This window comes from Synchiropus splendidus, chromosome 4, assembly GCF_027744825.2.
Source record: "Synchiropus splendidus isolate RoL2022-P1 chromosome 4, RoL_Sspl_1.0, whole genome shotgun sequence".
Classification (NCBI taxonomy): Eukaryota; Metazoa; Chordata; class Actinopteri; order Syngnathiformes; family Callionymidae; genus Synchiropus; species Synchiropus splendidus.
The window spans coordinates 23,984,743-24,003,977 of NC_071337.1; the positions used below are offsets into that span (position 1 = coordinate 23,984,743).

Genomic DNA, 19,235 nt, shown 5'->3' on the forward strand with positions numbered 1-19,235 from the left:
TTGAAACTCAACTCAGCTGTAGAACTGTACGATAAATAATAGCAAATGGACACCTTACTTACTGCATGAGCTCAACAGTCCTCTTCTTCATCCCATGATTTTTCTAGACTAAACAGTTGAACACTCAAACTTCTGATAATTTTAGTTATTGTTTTTGAGGTTTTCACATTTAAACCAACACAGAACAGGAAGCTATTGTGTGTGACATCAGGGCGGGACTCCACAGGAGTCACTCACATTCTTTATCATCGTAAAGATGGTTATTTTACTTAATACAGTACAGGTGTTCCAGTCTTTTAAAGACAGGGAGAAAAGGAAACACATGCAACGTTTTAGTGAGAAAAAAAATCAACCAGAAAACTTGCAAAATTAGCTTTTATCATGACAAATAAAAAATTAAAAAAATGCATTCATTTTTCTAGTTGCTTTGTTTAGCATTTATTGTAATATTTGTTTTTACACTTCATTATCTGGGACAAATGCAATAATTTTATTTCATTTTTTTAAGTTCAGAAATGGCCCAATTATGTTATGAATTTAACATCAATGGATTACATTTATTAACTGGAAAATCCTATCAATTATTATCCAGCATAACTGAGTTATGACTGATATTGTATCTACAAGTGAGATTATACATTTAATTCTTCAGTTCATCAGCAATATCACCGCTCGATGGTTTTGTTTGAAGAGGAAAAGAGCTCTTCATGAATACCATGATCATTGTGGAAGGGGAAAGGGCCACCAGAGACAGAGTTGCACCAGGCTACTTCTTTGGATCAGGTGAGCTCTCGCCATTGATGCCAGCTCAACAACGCCATGAAGGCCCAGACACCAACCAAGTGTATCCAGTCAAGTTTGTAGCTAACACAGAGTTTTTCCACAGCAAAAAATCACAAAAATGTTCAAATACATCGTATAAATTACAAACATTCCAAGTCAACCAAGCTTGGGCCCATATGATGATGTGATCATAAACCTCTTATTATTATTATTATTATTACATTTTTGTTCATGACTGCATGTTGTTCCAAAGCACTTTCCTAGTTGCTGGGATCCTCACTGACTTTATCCTCACCGACCTTGGCAATAAAGCTGATTCTGAATCTGAAAGACCTTTTCTGAGGTCGATGAAAGTCAGAAAGCAAAACATTGCCCCTCTTAGTCCGTAATTGTACGTGTTTCTGAGTGATTTGATCTCTGCAGGCCGTGGCGTGTGCAGCTACTACAATGGCTCCCTGATGAAGTGTATAATTACCTTTCAAATACAAAACTGATTTGCTGATCACAATAATTATCGGAAAAACTGGATTATTTAAAAGGCGTGGTCAGAGATTTGCTGCATGGGGCTTGTGACTCTTCTTTGGCTGCCCACTATAGGGACCTGGAGCCAGTTACTTCCGGTATTTCCTTGACTGGAATACCACCACTATCATCAATAGTAATGACTTGTACTAGTATTTTAGGGGGTTACTTACTACGGTATAGAACTGTAGAGGATTTCCCCACGAGCAAGAGCAGGCTTTAAGGTGTCTGCTTTATCTTTGTCAACATGAAGGATGTGAGAGATCAGAGTCAATACTGAATGTATTTTGGTCCATGTGGTTTAATCTATTTAACTGTTAGGGCATTTGTAAATAAAATCTTAAGTTATGTCCTCAAAACTTGCACATTATCCAAATACACAATTATAATACATTGAAAAACATTGCAACTGTTTAACACACAAAAACAATAGTAGGCGACTGAAAGCATAAAATGCTTGTAATGTTATAACTGTAGTCAGTAGAGACAAAAAAATTCAAATGAGTATGATGACAGATTCCAGCTTGATAAAAGACTGATAATATTGAGAGTCAATTGATGAATGAAATATATAAATAATATATAAAACATATAGCCTCGATACAATTCAATTTTTGAACTTAATCACATATTTCACTTTTATTTATTTTACTTATTTTTTTATTATGTTGGTGGTTTCTGTTAACTGTCATAATAGAGAATCATTGGTCTTTTTATTTAAAAAAAACACAAAAAAAAAACATCCCTCTTTGTGTTGTGTAGTATTGTGCATGACAAATTCTCTGCTTCTGTAGGAGAAAAAATGTACAAAAGTAGAAATACAGGTGGCTAGAACAGAATCTTATGGAAATAAACTCAACATGTTACATCCATCAATTTGTACTCAGTGATAGAAAAGAAACAAAGCATCTGAAGCGTTGTAAGTTTATTGAAACTTGTCAAATGATGAAATCAGAATGGACAGAAATCGTCGACCAATGTTGCATAGGTGACAGACGATGCCTCACCAACAGATGGAGAACACTGAGGTGGAGTAATTCTGACCCGGTACTGTGATGTTCCATGACTTGAATGGTTTAGGGAGGATCTCAGCAGCCATCTGGAGGGCAAATAATGACACTTGCCCGGTGTTTCATTGTGTTTGACCCACTCTGCCAGTCAATGTGTCAAAAAATGGCTTTTGACTGACAGATCACTGTTTTGTCGTAAATAAAGATTGAGAAGATAATAAAAGACTGATTTCAAGTTTTTTTTTCTCTCTTCCAGGCTATAGAGTTTCTTTCACTACCCAATGTTGAGTCGGCGGGGCAGCAGTCTTCTCAGCCGTCATTCCTCTACACCAGCTCACCTGAGGTTAATACTGAAAGACATTGTCTGTCCTGGGGCTGCACCTGGGCCTCCTCCCTGTTTCTCTGGTCCACCCCATGGAAGCAGTCTGATACACCGTCCTCATTCCTGAGCTAGCCTCAACAGCCCCATCATCCTCCCTCACTCGCAAGCACCCCAAGACACTTGATGTCCTCCAGCCAGGGAGAACCCATGTCCAGTCTTCCATCTGAGAACCATGGACTCTGCTTTACAAGCGCTGATCCAACTTGAATAAATTCAAGTTTCACAGTCAATCGTGGTTTTTATATTACACTGGTCGAAACCTATTTTTTTTTAAAGTATTTAAATCTAATGTTTGTCTACATGGGAGCAACAGAGTTTAGATCCCATTTACTACTTTAACGTAACCTGCATCTTCAACTGAAGTGCCTCTCTAGTGGCACTGTGAAAGAATTGTCATGGTTACAGTGTATTTTCATTTTCAGACCATAAATTACAGACAAACGGCTGTAAAGCAGTGTTCAGTTTGCCTCAGAAGGCAACACTTAGTTTTGTACAGTACATTATCATAAATCTGCTTGGAACAAACATGTTGCCGTCTCTCTTGAATGACTTCTCCTTGTGAAGCCAGAAGGCCGAGGAAGTCAGGTCTTTTCAAGTGCTAAACACTCTTCATGCCTGCTGTGGTGACATCACACAGCAGCTGTTTTGAAGCAGACCGAGTCGTATATTCTTCAGTGGGATGGACAAGTTATTGGACACATGCTTCACTGTGTCAAAAATGGGAGAGTTTTGTGACTTGTTGCATGGCAGTTGGAAGCTAAAAGACACCATCCTGAACAACGTGACAAACAGAAACCTCTACTGGAGAATCCTATCAGTTTGTGTATCTTTGATCTATTGAGCTGCTCTGACGAAACATATTTGGTCCTTCATCAAACACCCACACGTGTAGTGGCTTCTAATCAAAAAAAAATAATAAAAAAAGAGAGTTTGATACAAAAGAAGTCTAGTTACGTCCTCTCACTGACCACAACACAGAGCACCATTTGTGGCGAGCTTTTGTATGTTGACCAGGCGGGAAGGTTGGTTAAAGGGATTCTCTCTTCACATGCATGACTATGAGCTCTTCACCGTCCAAGACGATGACACACAAGTGGTTTGGCAGCAGTGGAACAAATCCCACCTCATTTTGCATGACATAAAAGTAAAGATAAAGACAAACAATAATGGAAGCTTTTGTTGCGACAAATGTCAAGACTCCTTAAGCCTCTACATCTAAAAAAAACTTTTTGATAAAAATGTGTAGGGTCTGATCACAGTACAATCTATCAAAGTATTTAATACACAGTAATATAAATATATAGATTTTTTATTATTTCTTAGCATAACTGTGACTGTTACTGTTGTACAGTAATTATTTTTGTGACAGTGATATTAATATGGGCAGTGAGGCCAAGCTTGGGTTTATTTTGGTCCGTGCAGCAGAAAATGGCAGCAATTTCTGCAACTACAGCAGAAACAGAATCTGCAAACTACCCATAAATATAAGAATATGGCAGTGAGGTTGCGCTACTCATATTATCTCTGCTGTTGACAGGATAGTCGTATAAATATATGATATATATACTTTATGGTATGCTTTAATGTCTAATGTCATACTTTCCATCTTCACCCGTCCTTTTATCTGGATATAAAGTAGCTCCAAATTTTTAAACGGCTCATTTGAACGTTTAAATATGAACTTTTGCCAAACTAAGTAAAATAAAATCAGCGTGATATTAGTGATACTCTATTATTTTTCGTGCCTGCATTTTTTAAGGATTGGAATGAAGGGATCTACTCTGTCAGCACCCTTCGATACACAGCAATAAAACAGCTATGTTCAGTCCAGAGCGATTCTTCAGTTGCTACTAGATTCTAGACAACTTTATGGGTTTGCGCTTTTATTTTATTTTATTTTTTTAAATGTGTGTTTACTGAATGAAATTTAGCGAATATGCACGTCATCCTGAATAATGTTTGTGTTCTTGAAACTACACGAGTGTGTTGATTAATTTTACAACGTTGTTTTCCATGCAGCTGAATAATGAATCACTTTGTTTGCAGCGTGTGGGACTAAACATTTGCGGTTAGATTCCTCTAATGACCAAAATCACTCCCCCTGCAGGCAAACACACACAGTCTACAGCAAGGTTTTTCAGCAACAAATGGGCAGAACTGTTAACCAGATTGACAAATTGCAGTTGTAATCCGTGGTGTGTCACTTCCGCTGCGAATCCCAAGTGTGTGTCACCATCCCGCGTCATCGCCCCGGAATGTGAATTTCTCAACAACACGTTAACCCTTTGGTGCTGCAGATGTGCAGATGTTGCATCTGTATGGCAGGAGACAGGAAGCTGAAGTATCGGGAGGCACTTTCGTCAATTCTGAAATGAGACGGGCTTCAAGGCACTAGAAACTCATTTTAGATATAATCTACTCTATTTGATAAATATGACTGCGTTTTCTTCTTCGCTCTTGTAAATGTCAAATGCTAGCTAAGTGATTCAATAAAAATAGACGGGGAGGGGGTCACAAGTCACGTAAAATGATCCCATGCACTCAGTTCTCAAAGATTTAAATACATGAAGAACTCCTGAAATGTCTTTTTTTAAAGAGACGGTCAGATGTCTCCAGTGATATTTTTTTTTTTCTAGCAGCGTTTCACCCTCGGGCATTTATTCTCTGTCATGCACCACATCCGTCGTGAGGTTGACAACGTGGAGAATCATCGTCCTCCTCCAGCTTCTGAGGTCCCTCCACAACCGCAAGCAATTTAATACTGACGTCATGCATTGAGTATATGTCACCTCAGCTAGTTGGGCCATAATGCTTTTTAGTACGCGTAACATGCCATGATCGCCGAAAAAAAGCAGTGTTCCGGTTTCCCTTTTTGTAACATTCAACACTGAAAATGCTGGAAAAGAACTTAAATAAATAGCCAGTGCACTTTTGGTGAAAAACAAAGAGCGGAGAGGAAGATGGAGAAAGAAAAATGAGGTAACATCTTGTTGCATGCTGATATAAGACGAGTCTCCGCATGCTTTTATATAAAGGAGCTTTGCATGGCATCACACAGGGAACCTGTGGCCCAACTGCACTGCAGATCATCCTCCATCATGAGACCTCCATTTGTTTCTGATGGGAAGAATGTCCGCCCGATAACACTGGTGGTGTGTTTTACTTCCTCAGATGTGTTTCATATATATATTTTAAAAAGAAAAATGATAGTAATCCACAGAAAAGATCCTCCTGTGTCGTCCTTGTGTGTCAATCTCAGTCAGGCTTTCGAAAAAACTCCAAAGAAATCCTGAATGTTGTGCAAAGTCCGGCAGGTTCCACTCTTCCTTCTGGATTCAAGTTTTTAAAATGTAGCGTTGCAAATCCCTTGTTTTATAGTCTCCACTTTAAACACACCTGTCACTGTAAGTACATTTTGGATTGTTTTGCTAAATTTGTACTTTTCACTGATGGCATTTCTGGCAAATAAAGTGGGACATCAAATTAAAGGGCCAACAAAATGAATTTTATAACACAATTATGGTGTGTTTCAGTTAAAAGGAAGTCCCATTCATAATCTCTGATTTGGTCCACAATAAAAAGGTCATTTCTAAAGCCTCATTTGAACATAATTTATGATAATAATTTAGCATTACTACGTAGCATATTTGTGGGTCGTGACTATGACAGTCATCAAATGCGTATTATCCAAATTGAGTATTAGAAACAGAACTTCAAATGTGGTGAATGTATTGGGAGGGACCTTATGAGTTTTGAGTTCTGTCGTCTTTTAGCAGCTGAAGGTGTATTAACCCAGGAGTGGTACCGTAGACTAAGGATGCTAGGTGTCGCCTTCAAACATGACTTTTCTCAACAATGTCTGGCTTGAAGGTACAAATACATAAGATTAGTGGCAAACTCGTGAAATGCGGCACCAGCTCTCGTTTTCTAATATTGCCAATTAAAAACCGCAGAAATGTTCTAATGCAAAAAAGGTAGTAAAAAGAGAGGGGGGAGGGGTAATTGCACCAATGAAGATAAAGCATCCAGTGAATTCTACAATATGTACACCGTTGGAGGCGCTCACACGTCAGTGAGCAACTTGGTCTTGTTCACACAGTTCTGGCTCGGCGCCGTGCAGTTGGCAGTTCTCAGGTTGGCCTCCCTGAAGTTATCGATGCTGTTTTTCATGTCCTCGTCGATCTCCATGTACTCCGACTTGCTGACCACGGAAGAGCTGCGGCGGCTGGAGTTGGTGTCGGACGCCAGATTCTGGTTGCTGACGTTGAGTAGTTGGGCCTGCTCCTCGCCCTCTGTCTCTCGGTGGTAGAAGTAGTTGAAGTTGGAGACGATGACAGGGACAGGCAAGGCAATGGTCAGCACGCCGGCGATGGCGCACAGAGATCCCACGATCTTCCCTCCGATGGTCACAGGATACATATCCCCATAACCGACTGTTGTCATTGAAACAACCGCCCACCAGAAAGCGTCGGGGATGCTCGTGAAGAAAGACTCCTTCTCTTCAGCTTCGGCAAAGTACACGGCGCTGGAGAACAATATCACGCCGATAAAGAGGAAGAAAATAAGCAAGCCCAGCTCCCGCATGCTGGCCTTTAGAGTTTGTCCCAAAATCTGCAGCCCCTTTGAGTGTCGAGACAACTTGAAGATCCTAAACACCCTGACCAGACGGATGACCCTGAGAATAGCCAGCGATGTGGCCTGTTCTCCGCCTCCTTTCCCCTCCTTGTTCTCCTGGTCGTCAGCCAGTTCGGTTCCCAGCGTGATAAAGTAAGGGATGATTGCGACGATATCGATGGTGTTCATCATGTTTTTAAAGAACGCTGCCTTGCTGGGGCAGGCGAAAAAACGGACGATCAACTCAAAGGAAAACCAGATGATGCAGAGAGTCTCCACTACGAAGAAGGGGTCTGTAAGAACGTTGGACTTATAATACACTGTGGCATTGCCCACCACCCGCAGGTGGTCGTTGGGGTCCTCCTTGAGCTCCGGAAGTGTCTCCAAACAAAAGATGACGATTGAAATAAGAATGACCATGACGGAGACGATAGCGATCCCCCGAGCAGGACCAGAGCTTTCCGGGTGTTCAAAGAGGAGCCAGATCTGCCGCTGGAACTCCTTCTCCGGCAGAGGCCTCTCCTCCTCGCGGATGAACCCCTCGTCCTCCCTAAATTTTTCCATGGCCTCTGCTCCCAGTTCGTAAAACTTGATCTCCTCCGAGAACATATCCAGTGGCACGTTGACCGGTCTCCTCAGCCGGCCCCCCGACTGATAGTAATACAATATGGCATCGAAACTGGGTCGATTGCGGTCAAAGAAGTACTCGTTGCGTAAGGGGTCAAAGTAGCGCATCCTCTTCTTGGGGTTCCCCAGAAGGGTGTCTGGGAACTGGGCGAGGGTCTTGAGCTGCGTCTCAAAGCGCAGCCCGGAGATGTTGATGACCACCCGCTCGCAGCAGTCATGGTCGTCGTGGTCGTCGTCCGGCGGGTACAGGTCCTGCAGGTGACCCGGCAGGGTGGAGGTCTCATCCATATTATCAGTCGACACCACGGTCATCCTTCCTGGCGGGTGGAAGACAGGAAGAGGAAATGGTGCAGGATGAGGTGCAGCAGATGGGACTGAGGAGTCTCCTACTGAGGCCGAACCTCCTGCTCCATCATCTTCATCAGCTCCGAGCTGAACATCGTCCTCTCAGCTGAGCTTCATCCGTCACCTAAAATCACCAGAAACAACATTCTGCGTCCGTCAGGAGGAAAGAGGAGGAAGCATCATGCAGTAGAGTCTGCTGCAACTGCTGTATTTTTACCGCATACATCAAGTTTGCAGCTTCTGCGCACATCACCCTCTGACACACACCACAGAGAGGAAGCTACACATCCATCCCAAACCATGGAGAAGTTGAAGGTTACCTGTGCCGGCCAGACGGAAGGAAGGTCCTCAGCTTTTCCGGCCACAACTAAGCTTTAATACGGATCTCGCTTGGCAGAAGCTCTGAAATATTAATAGACTATGTTGTCTTGCTCAACATCCGTATCCTCTTGGTGTTGGCTTGCAGTGCGGCGCCGATCAGGAGGCGGCGGGAGGACGCACCAGCCCCGAGGAGCCGACCTGCCGGACACTTCGGTAAAAACATATTGGAGCGAACAGAAGCAGCGCGGGTGGAAGAAGAAGAAGAAGAAGAAAAAAAAAAAATCTAGGATCAATCTGTGAGTCTGGTGCAGAGAAGCTGCAGCATCAGCAGAAAAGCCTCGCAGCGCTCCGCTGCCGAAGAATCATGGCAAACGCAAATAAAGTCAAGACGTCGCGGTGGAGCTCACACACGCAGATATGTCCGCGCTAATTGGAAAACATATTGCAGGATTTCATGGAGAGGAAAAAAAGAAGTGAGTGAAGGAGGGAGGGGTTAGCGGAGAGAGAGAGAGAGCGAGCGAGGGAGGGAGTGAGGGAAAGTGGGTGAGGAGGGGGGATTCGACGCAATGCAGACAGACTGTAAAACACAGATCTGCAAACACAACGGCAGCTTCCACATTCACCTGGAATCCACTGAAGCTGACCCCGGAACAGCCTCCACCGCCTTTCAACAGTTTGACCTGCTGCTTATTTAATTGCGTGTGAATCCCGAGTTATTTCATAAGAAGCTGCGCCGCAACCTCCAGGCTGATGGTGTAAATATTCCAGTGTTGCCATGGTAACAGGAAGAACGCAGCAAAAAACTCTCAGCTATTACAGTTTTGACGGCTTCCATGTCGTGTTTTCGGTGATGTAAAGCAAGCCGCCTTCACAGACTCCTCACAAGCTTTTCAGGTCGTCAACAAAACAGTCTTTCATTTATTTAACTATTTTTTTTTATGTATTTACCTTTGTTCCCAGGTCCCCTCAAATGGTCACGTGTCAAAAGTATTTTCAGAAGCTGGGCTAAATTCGTCTGTGTACCCTGTGAAGACATAAGTGAAATACTACACTCCCAATAGACTATCGGCCCCTGTTAAAGCAGCTCATCTTGGTGTCTTCCCAGTCAATAGAGGCACATTGAGACAGTGAGCCCCGAGAAATCATAGCCACACGTCACGAAGCCAGGCATCCAAGGCATCCATCCATCTATTATCCTCTGCTCGTCCGAAACTGGATCGTGGAGACAGCACTCTCCAAACAAAGGTCCACACCTCCCCTTCCCATGAAACCTCATCCAGCTCAGGAAACTTTTTTTAAGAAGAGCCCATGAACACATGACTGAGGTGGTCACTCCAATCGGTCTCAGATTGAAAGAAAAGAAAAAAATGACACCTGTTATTATCTATTATTATTAATAATAATGTGTTTGTTTTTATAACAAAGAGTAAACAGTATATGATTTATATAAATGATATTGATCTATATGAGCAACCTCTTAATCTAACTTTTGAAAAATGATAACATAATACTGAATTTTACACAAATTGCCAAAATGCAAATAATATATATTTGCTGAATCACTCGATAAATGCTTAAAAAAAAAAGCTGAATATTTTCAGAACCTTCAGCACCATGGAGAGCACCTCATATTAATCGATACATACTGTATTGTAGGTAATAACAACGGCCTTATTTGAAAAGCTTGGCAGCAGTGGCCCTTCTCATCTTCTTAAATAGCTAAATTTAACATTAGATTGACGTTCTCCGACTCCTGACGTCACTGAGATAACCGCTGAGCTCCGGCGAATTCCCACCGCCTCTTAAAAAATCCGAGGTAGAGTCAAAGTGAACTTCAGAGGAAGAGGATTTAACCAAATCCTTCTTTTATATCACCACTAAATCAGCACACAAGGTTTTAATGCTCAATGATGGTTTATTTTTTAAGAACAGTTTGTAACACACGGATATGTGGAGAGGTTTGATCGTTGCTGCTGCAGCACCTGAAAAATTCCAGCTTTCCACTTTTGAGTCGGCATAAAACACCACTTTTAGGGTCAGTCAAACTCAACACAAGATTCAATTAAAAAAGACTGCGATATAAATAATTCATCTTCCTCTGTTGAGTTCGTATGAACTGCAGGTCTGGTGTTTTGGTAACAGATTGGAGACAGCAGGAGAGAGGCAACAAACTGGAAATCCTGGACCCAATCCCAGTTCACCTCGGTGGGATAATCTGTTTCAGTCAGCCATCAGGTGAATTATATTTAAACCTCAAACAAAAATCTCTCTGTTATTAAAACATGCTGACAGACGAGTGAAATGGTCACACGGGTCAAATGTTTGTGTCTTTGTTGGATACTGCCAGCAACAGTCCAGACAAATGTTTGTGTGCAGTGTAAGTGATTTTATGATACTTGGTGTTCACATCCTAGCTAATGTTTGTTTGAAACACGTTGTCCTTCACAGAGCTGAGCGATTATTCCGTGCTGTGGTAAACATTTTGTAAATCTATGTTGACTCAATCACAAACAATGTTTGATGTCATGTTGCAGGAGGATTCTGTGTGGTTACTTTTGATTTGAACATTCACCACCAGACTTACAGCCTTCATGCCTTCATGTCTCTCCTCTTGTCCAACTCCTTGTCCCAACTTTGTCGCCGAGCAGCTCCATTACGAGCCTCTGGCGATCTAATTTCTGCTCTTTCTGCCACATCTATCTTTGCTTCCTGAGTCAGTAAACCATACAGGTCACATTGCTGCTGCCCACTGCTGTCCTTTCATTCAGCTGCTGACATTTTGGCCTGTCCTCACAAGGTTTGGAGGGTGAAAAGACTTGGTTCAGAGGCCTGGTTAAGCTTAGCCATTTGTTTTGGATGGTTAGGTTAAGGATGAGAGGCTGGGGAAAGGATCATGTCAATGAGAGGTCCCCACAAATATGTAAATACAAACATGTATCTGTGTGCCTTATGTGTATATAAGTAACATTTTGATGAAATTCTCGGGAAATTGTGATAGTCAGACAAGGAATACATGATAACGTTTTTGGTGGTTCATTCTAGAGTAAAAAATATTTTTGAAGGAATTGACATTCACTTGAATGATAAGACAACAGACAATTGAAACTAAACCGTGAAATAAATCTAAATGTATGGTTTGGTGACAAAATGTGTTATTGTTCATTGTACGTTTTTCAGTTATGACAAGATGGTCAGGTGAAATTAGTTCTTTGTCTGAGGTACGCGTCGCCTCTATGGTTTTCAGTTGAAAGAAATGCTTTCAAACGCGCCACAGTCTGAATTGTGACACAAAAGATCTTGTTCAGTGAAATCTGAGCATGTCTATTTGACTGAGAGTGTCAAGTCAAGGTTATGGCTGAACTATATTTGCAGTTACAGTTTGCCACTGTAAGTCTGTGACAGCTGGTCCAGACTGAGCGAACGGATGTCTGTAGACCATGAATTCCTCAAAACTAAATGCAGTTGAAAAGAACAGGCCACCAGTTACAAACACAACATGTCTGGGCAAAGAAACTACGATTCATTCATAATCCGCTGCATTCAGAGAGACACAGTCAAGCGTATGCACACATGAATCTGCGTCCTGTGCAGCGTGTAAGCCTCCACACGTTCAGCCCGAGGTGGAAATTAGAACATGCTAAAAAAGGGCTTTGTGTTCAGTCATGCATGTTGAGCCAATCTGCACACACGAGCTGTGTCTCCAGCCCACATGACGAATGTCCATAAGTGACCTGGCAGATTCAATCGCCAGAGTATAATCAACTTTGATATGTTCTCAGGGTGACCACATATTTGGGTGAAAAGAAGGTGGTTACAGCATTGTTACATTATTATTATAGAGTCACTCAGAGGTCAAACAGTATGTGGCTTTCATAGCAATGGATACCCCACTGTAACCTTTCATACCCAACTTGACCTGGTACTGGATCGACCTCCACAGTCTCGGGCTTTTTTCTCCTCAATAACACTGTCATATGTATGTTAGTATATTACTAGAATTATTAATGTCACTCAAATGATGTTAGTGTGTAAACCAAGAAGTACTTCCCATCCGCTACTCATACATTTTTTTACCAACTCAGATTTGGCCACCCTCTTTTCACTTCCTCCACAAGCCGATTTAAGTGATTTTATCATGGCAACCAGGGCATGCAGAAAACATTAACAGTAATGTATAGTCTTTTCCTCCAATCTGAACAATATTTCTGATGAAAAAAATGACTGGCAACAGCTCTGGGGTTAAATCACCGCACCAAATCAGAGGACTGGTCTGTCGAACTATGTTGGCTTTCTTCCATTCAGGTAGACTGCAGCTGTAATTTTACTCTTGGTGAGAGGTGAGAACATTGTTGAGCCTTTTAACACATTTGATCTTGAAGGGTAAATTCTTCATGGAAGTGAAAGGTCAAATTCAGAAGAGAGCAAAGTCACAAACACTAACCGGGCCTCCGGACGTATTAAAGCGGCTGGGTCGCACTTGTTTGTTCAATTTGTGGCGAAAACATGTCAATGGGCCTGAAGCGCCACTGAGCGGAGCACATATTCACACGGACGCACCTCAGATGACTTCATCGTTGTGCTGCAGTGCATTTTATCATGTGTCAGATGATCCTGGCCCGACACAAAGCGGACCTCTGCCGCTATAACCACCCACGGCTCAAGTTTCAGCTGCAGCACCCATGCTGAAACAGAAGACGGAAGACAGAGCCGCATCTCAAATCCTTCTCGCAACGCGATCGGAAAGTTTAATGTGTTCTTGAACTTTGGAGACCGTGGAGGTCCATCTGCTGTTGACCAATCAGCAGCTTGTCTGTGTGGTCACTAAGCCCTCCACGGGCCGCGGTTTTCTTGGCTGTGAAGCAGTGACTGGTGTGGAATGACGTGGATTACATTCTTAATTTGCTCTGAACACTGGAGTATTAGAGTGGAAACAGCCTTGTTAGTCACTGACAGGCTGTTTGGACTGAGGAAGCAGTAACCTTGTCGTAATCACGAAGACTCCACGCGTTCAGATGGTGGATGGAAAAAAAAATATATCAGCTTTTTGGTAGAAAATAATTGAGATTGCAAGCTGACAGATGAGTTGCAGTAGGAGAAGTCAGTCTTTTAAAATGAGGCTGCAGAAAGCAGGTCAAGGTGAGAGCAGCTTTTGTCCTGCAGTGAGTGTGTTTGTGATTGCAGCGTGCGCTTAATAGCGGCTCTACAAAGGTCGCGATGAAGTAAACAAATGTTTGAAATATTTACCCTCCTGTGTTCTCCACCTGTTCAATCAGCAGCTCCTCACCGCTCAGCTGCTCCACACCCCATGAGTGAGAGTCATCCATGTGACCTTTGTCTTCTTCGTCCTGTTACCGTTCTCCCATGTGAGCCTTTTGTCTGAATGGACCGTGAAAAGCTTTGGCTTTCAGGGACGACCTTCAGAGTATCCGACACTTTCTTGCCTTTTTTCAAGTTGCTTTCTCTGCATCATGTTTTTCTGTGTCCGGAAAAATGATCAACACTCTTAGGGTGCGACAGAGTAGGAGGTGGAAAATTCCAACTTGGATTAAACACTTTCCTGGGAATGACAAGTGCAGAAATGAGTATGTCATGTGGAGCCCTTTGCAGACAAAGTCAGAGTCCAGATGAATGGAAGATGAGCAGAGAACAGATTCATGGATGTGACTGAGGGGGGCATGAGAGACAAGTGTGACCAGGGAGGATGTTCAAGATGGGTTCAGGTGGAAGAGGCTGACTGTCTATGGCAGGCCTGGCCAACCAGCAGCTCTTGAGCCACATGCGGCTCTTTCCCCAGTTTCACGCGGCTCTTCACCAAATGAGCCACTGAACTCGCTGGAATTTTGGTGAAGTTGCTATCGAGATGGTTGTTTATAGAGGAAATAAGACGCAATGTGAGATGTGAGTCGCGGTCCAAAGACCGTCATCAGATTGTTCCACGTTTCATTTTGTCATTCCCTAAACTAAATGTAGGGCATGTGTTTCACCTACCATTCATTGTTGATCATCGTGAAGTCTGTTTAATTCAGTGGAGTGAGGATAAGACGCTCCAGTCTGCAGCGTCGCTCACACACACAGACCGGGGCCACATTATTGGTGGCATGAGCCACGTAAGAAAATACGTCAGTAAAATAAATGGCGCACACATTTCTATGTACACGGCTTGATATTTACAGGATGATCATGGTACAAGGTTTGAATTAGAAGAATACATGCGCAAGAGACGCTGGACGCAAACCAGCAATCTTGTAACACACAGGCATGTGCTTTAAAAGCTATACTGCCGCTAAGTCACATGACCAGCTGTTCAGGCGAGCCTTACAGCCTCACATATTTGTAGCATGTGGCTCTTTTCAGCAACACAGTGAAACAGTGTGGCTCTTAGCCTCTGACTGGTGAATACCGTGAATAAAGCAGATTCATTTTTACTCCGCTGGACGTTTCCTCTGGGAAGAAGAAGAAACATATGTGGAGTATAATTGAATTTCAAACCCAAACATGATTTTAAGACAAGATTTCTGACTGCTGTCTCATAACCTCACTAGGACAAAGGGTTTTCATGGCAAATGATTTGCAAACATCTTGACTATGTTGCTTTAAATGGAACGCCAGCACTACTCCTTTCAAAGACAACGGATGATTTAATTTACTGCCTTAAATTCTCCATCATAACAGACCACAGTACGTTTCCTCCCGTATGACTGTGCTTCCCAGTTCCCAACACAGATCTTAACAAAATGTTGGGGATTTCATCCAATTAAACTGAAATTCATAAATAAAAAAACCACTTCTGAAGATGCTTGAATAAAAGAGATCCGACACAAACTCATTATCTGACCATTTAGACCTTCAAATTCTCTGAGAGGGATAGCTGCTTGATAGCCTTCATGATCGGTATCACGTTTACTATTTTGAGCTGAATGGTGGACTGCATCCTTCTTCTGCTTCTGCAGTGTGAATCCTGCCAGTCAGTGTGCATTATTCAGGGTGATGGATAGCAGCGATGAGGACGAGAACTTGGCTGTGAATGGGTTGATGAAGACTGATGGTACCAGGTGCAATCATTAAACAGAACTGTGTTCCTACTGTACACCGTGGTCCTGGGGTTTCTGGGAAGACTGTCTATGCCATAGGTAGCCAACTAAATTGCCTAAAGAGCCACATCATATACTGCTGCTAACATGAGGGGTCACCAAGCCATCAGACAGAAGGTCAGAAGAAAATGAATATGAAAGTTATCTTTGGTTACTGATATACTGTACTCCATAAACTGAGGTGTAATAAATCCATAAATATGTTATTTGCTTATGTTATATTTCGATGGAGTATTGACTATGATGTCACTAATGCCACAGTAGATAATATAAGTCGTGTAGAAAACACCTCAGCATGTTTTCAATCTGCTCTAAAAGATCGACTCTGGTTTTACAGCCGTTCGAATGAACAGGCTGAGAAGTAATTTTGGCCATTACAGCCTTTAATAGTCTGCGAAGCTGTTGGTCTTTGTGGCTGATGTCTGTACTGTTTTTCATGCCAGCAGCAGCAGCAGCAGCAGCAGCAGAGTGGAGGAGGAACAGGAGGAGGAGGGATGCCTCTGATTCACACAGGCCGATGCTGCTGCTGCTGCTACTGCTGCTGCTCTGCTTCCCCCCGTGGCAACACACAGCTCTGTCGGCTCCAGCCTCGTGCCCGCATCAGGGGCAACACTCATTAAGCCTTCCTCTTTTCCATGGGGCACTTCATCTTCCTCTCAAACCTCCCCCACTCCCTCGCTGGCTCTCCACCTTCCAGCCCTGCATCCCTCTCATCGCCTCCACCGGAGCCCGATGTACCTTCGCGTGGAAACCACAAGAGAGTGAGCTGAAGGTGAACTGAGTAGAGCTTCACATGGAAGCACAAGCAGGTCGTCGTAATATCAGCTGCTAGTGTGGATGTATGGTTTTAAAGTAAATCCTTCATGGGCAACACTCTCAGTATTTTGTTCTGACATTCTTAAAAGCTTAAAAATCTCACTGCCTTCTTGTTCATTCTTACCGTTCAGTTTTATATCACCGCAGGTCAAACTTCAATTGTTTTTTGTTTTTTTTTTTTATCTCCGCAGGTCTTGATGCTCCATCCAGCAACTGTTTTTGTTGTCGCGGGTCTGCTTCATGATACTTCATGATAGACACCAGAGCAGGACCACTTTACAGTGGGTGTTGTGATCTTATTCTTAAGGCTGATTTTATCTCTAAGAATTTGCCCACATCTTGTTTTAGGTTGGACCAATAACAGTAAAGCCATAATGGCTGTCTTGTCATCTGTTGAAAGTGGATGACGAAAAGATTCTTCAATGCAGGGATCCAAGGCAGGATAAATGAATGTAAGTGAGTTCAAACGGTATGTGGACATAGTGTTGATAGAAAGTAGGAAACTTGTGGCAAACTTCTGGTTGTTTAACTGAACTAGCCTGAAGCAGAATTCTGAAAAAAAAAAGACTTTTTCTCACTGAGAAAAACAAGGAGGGAACAAGCCATTTATGAATGAGAGGGTTTCCATTGCTGTAAACATCACAAGCACTAGACTGAAATTATAATAAAGAAATGGAACATTCATCACTTCATCTCATGTTGCAGTTAATCTCTCCTGCACAGGTGCCTGTGAGGGGAAAATGTGCATGTAGTTCACACGTGGCTGAGTGAGGAGGTTGTTTAGAGCCGCAGTAGCATCAGCCGCTCATGAATGTACCTCATTCATAAACACACAGGATACTTATATAACAGCCAAGATCCCCCCTCATCCTCCACTGCTATTTATAAGCCCCACAGCACACTAGGAAAAGGCAGCGGACGATTCATGCAGTGCCCTTCAAGACCAACGCTCGGCCCCTGGGGGCTGCCGGGGCCCGACTTCAGTGAGCTAATAATAGAGTCACGTCATGGGAGAGCCGGCGAGAAGGGGGGAGGCCAACTGACACATGGGTGGGAGGAGGGGTAGGGAAGGGGTGCAGGGCTGGAACATAGCTGACGTGGAGATCATGTAAAGGCTGGGAAAACACTGGAGTCACAAGGTTCGTGTTTCACTGCAGCGGTACGGTGAGACGTTTGTCCTCCTTGAGATGCTTGTTTCTTAGTATTTTGAAATGTAATAACATGATGACAGACAGTTTATTCTTGTAGTTAGATGTCATTGTTTCCTCTTCAGTACTGTAAGAATTTAACCGCAACTCCGCTTGATCTGAATGAACCCTCCGCATTTGTTTCAGCATTCATAGTCGCTATGTCAACCTTGATACTCGTTTCTTTACGAACATGCAATACATAATGTTAGCAATGTTTTACAGAATTTAAAGATAAAAATAAATTAAGGTCGGCGAGTTCAAATGTGAGGTCAAATGTTATGGGCAGGTCGTACCACGTCCGGCCATTTGGAAAGCCCCTGGGAAGCGCACAGCTGAGTTGGTCTGGGACAATAATTTATAATCTGTCAACAGGGCGTCGTTCGAGCATCAGTCTCAAGGTCCAAAGTAAATAAGGAAGCATCAGCTGACTGCATCACAGGCCAAACTGCACTTTCATCATGATAACGTTAAGCTGAATGGGACGACTAGTCAATGGGCTGATCGATGTGGACACTCGGGGCGGCCATAAGTCAGGGAGCACAAAGGCATATTGATGGAGCAGCAGGACGGAGCACAGCGACGCTGTCACACTTATTGTGGAATAACAAATAAACTGGTTTGATTCACCATTACAGTGCTTTGAAATTAATTAAAATAAACTATTTACTCTCTCTTAACACTTTATCTGTCCATTTAATGACTGTTATTGTCGTGCATACGACCCAATCTTATGAGCCAACAGGCCTCCGAGCCAGTCTAACCACCAAACCCAATTTTGCTTTGTCCAAAACTTTATTTTTCCAAGAACAAATTTGGCTGATTATTATTGTTTGCCAATGTCAATAATTCTGACAGGTATTCTGATTATCACACCTGAGATTTAAATTACATTTCATTGTTTGTCTAGTATGTAATGTCTTCATGCAGAGGCACTCCTCTTTCATCCTAAAAATGGAGGCCTAACCAGCACAAACCCCACTCTCAATGATCAGGCATCTAAAATATCCTTGTTTGGAACATCTCTCAAAGTCACATAAGAAAGCAGAAAATATTTCTGAGATCACGCCTCCATGATCCATATGAGGGGGTGATCTATACTATGTTTGGCAGCATTGGAAGCATAAGTCCACTTGCAGTAGTTGCAATTCGACGCCTTGGTAGTGCGAATGTGTTGGTTAAAACACCTCTGGGAGTGAGAATGTGTTACAAAGAAAGCATCATTCAGTCAAACAATAATGTCTGTGTTTTTATTTTTATTGTAATTGTATGCATTTCATTTGTATATTGATAAATCTGACAATCACATATTTAAAAAGTCAGTGAGATTATTAATTAGTTAAATACCTTTGAACGCAAAAAAAAAAAACAGAAATTAAAATAAAAACACAAAAAATAGGACTGAAAGTATGGAGGGTAAAAACAACTTTCTTTATGTTGAAAAATGGATAGATTTCATCTGTAACAGTCACCAACACGTTTGGAACAATACCTAAATATAAAGATTGAAATGATCGTATGTAGTCCACAAAGTTGG

The 19,235-nt window shown here is 42.5% G+C and overlaps 1 protein-coding gene across 1 annotated transcript; it reads right to left on the reverse strand.

The window, feature by feature from the left end:
- Nucleotides 1–2,213: 2,213 nt before the first annotated feature.
- kcna1b (potassium voltage-gated channel, shaker-related subfamily, member 1b) lies at nucleotides 2,214–9,089 on the reverse strand. The gene is made up of 2 exons (XM_053863264.1): nucleotides 8,604–9,089; nucleotides 2,214–8,407 (listed from the first exon to the last, which is right to left on the reverse strand). Exon 2 carries the CDS (start codon nucleotides 8,248–8,250, stop codon nucleotides 6,760–6,762), a length of 1,491 nt encoding a protein of 496 aa, XP_053719239.1. The 5' UTR covers nucleotides 8,251–8,407; nucleotides 8,604–9,089; the 3' UTR covers nucleotides 2,214–6,759.
- Nucleotides 9,090–19,235: the final 10,146 nt, after the last annotated feature.

What these genes read in the sequence shown, in the direction of transcription:
- kcna1b (XM_053863264.1), bottom strand. Translation starts at nt 8,250, where the DNA reads ATGACCGTGGTGTCGACTGATAATATGGATGAGACCTCCACCCTGCCG.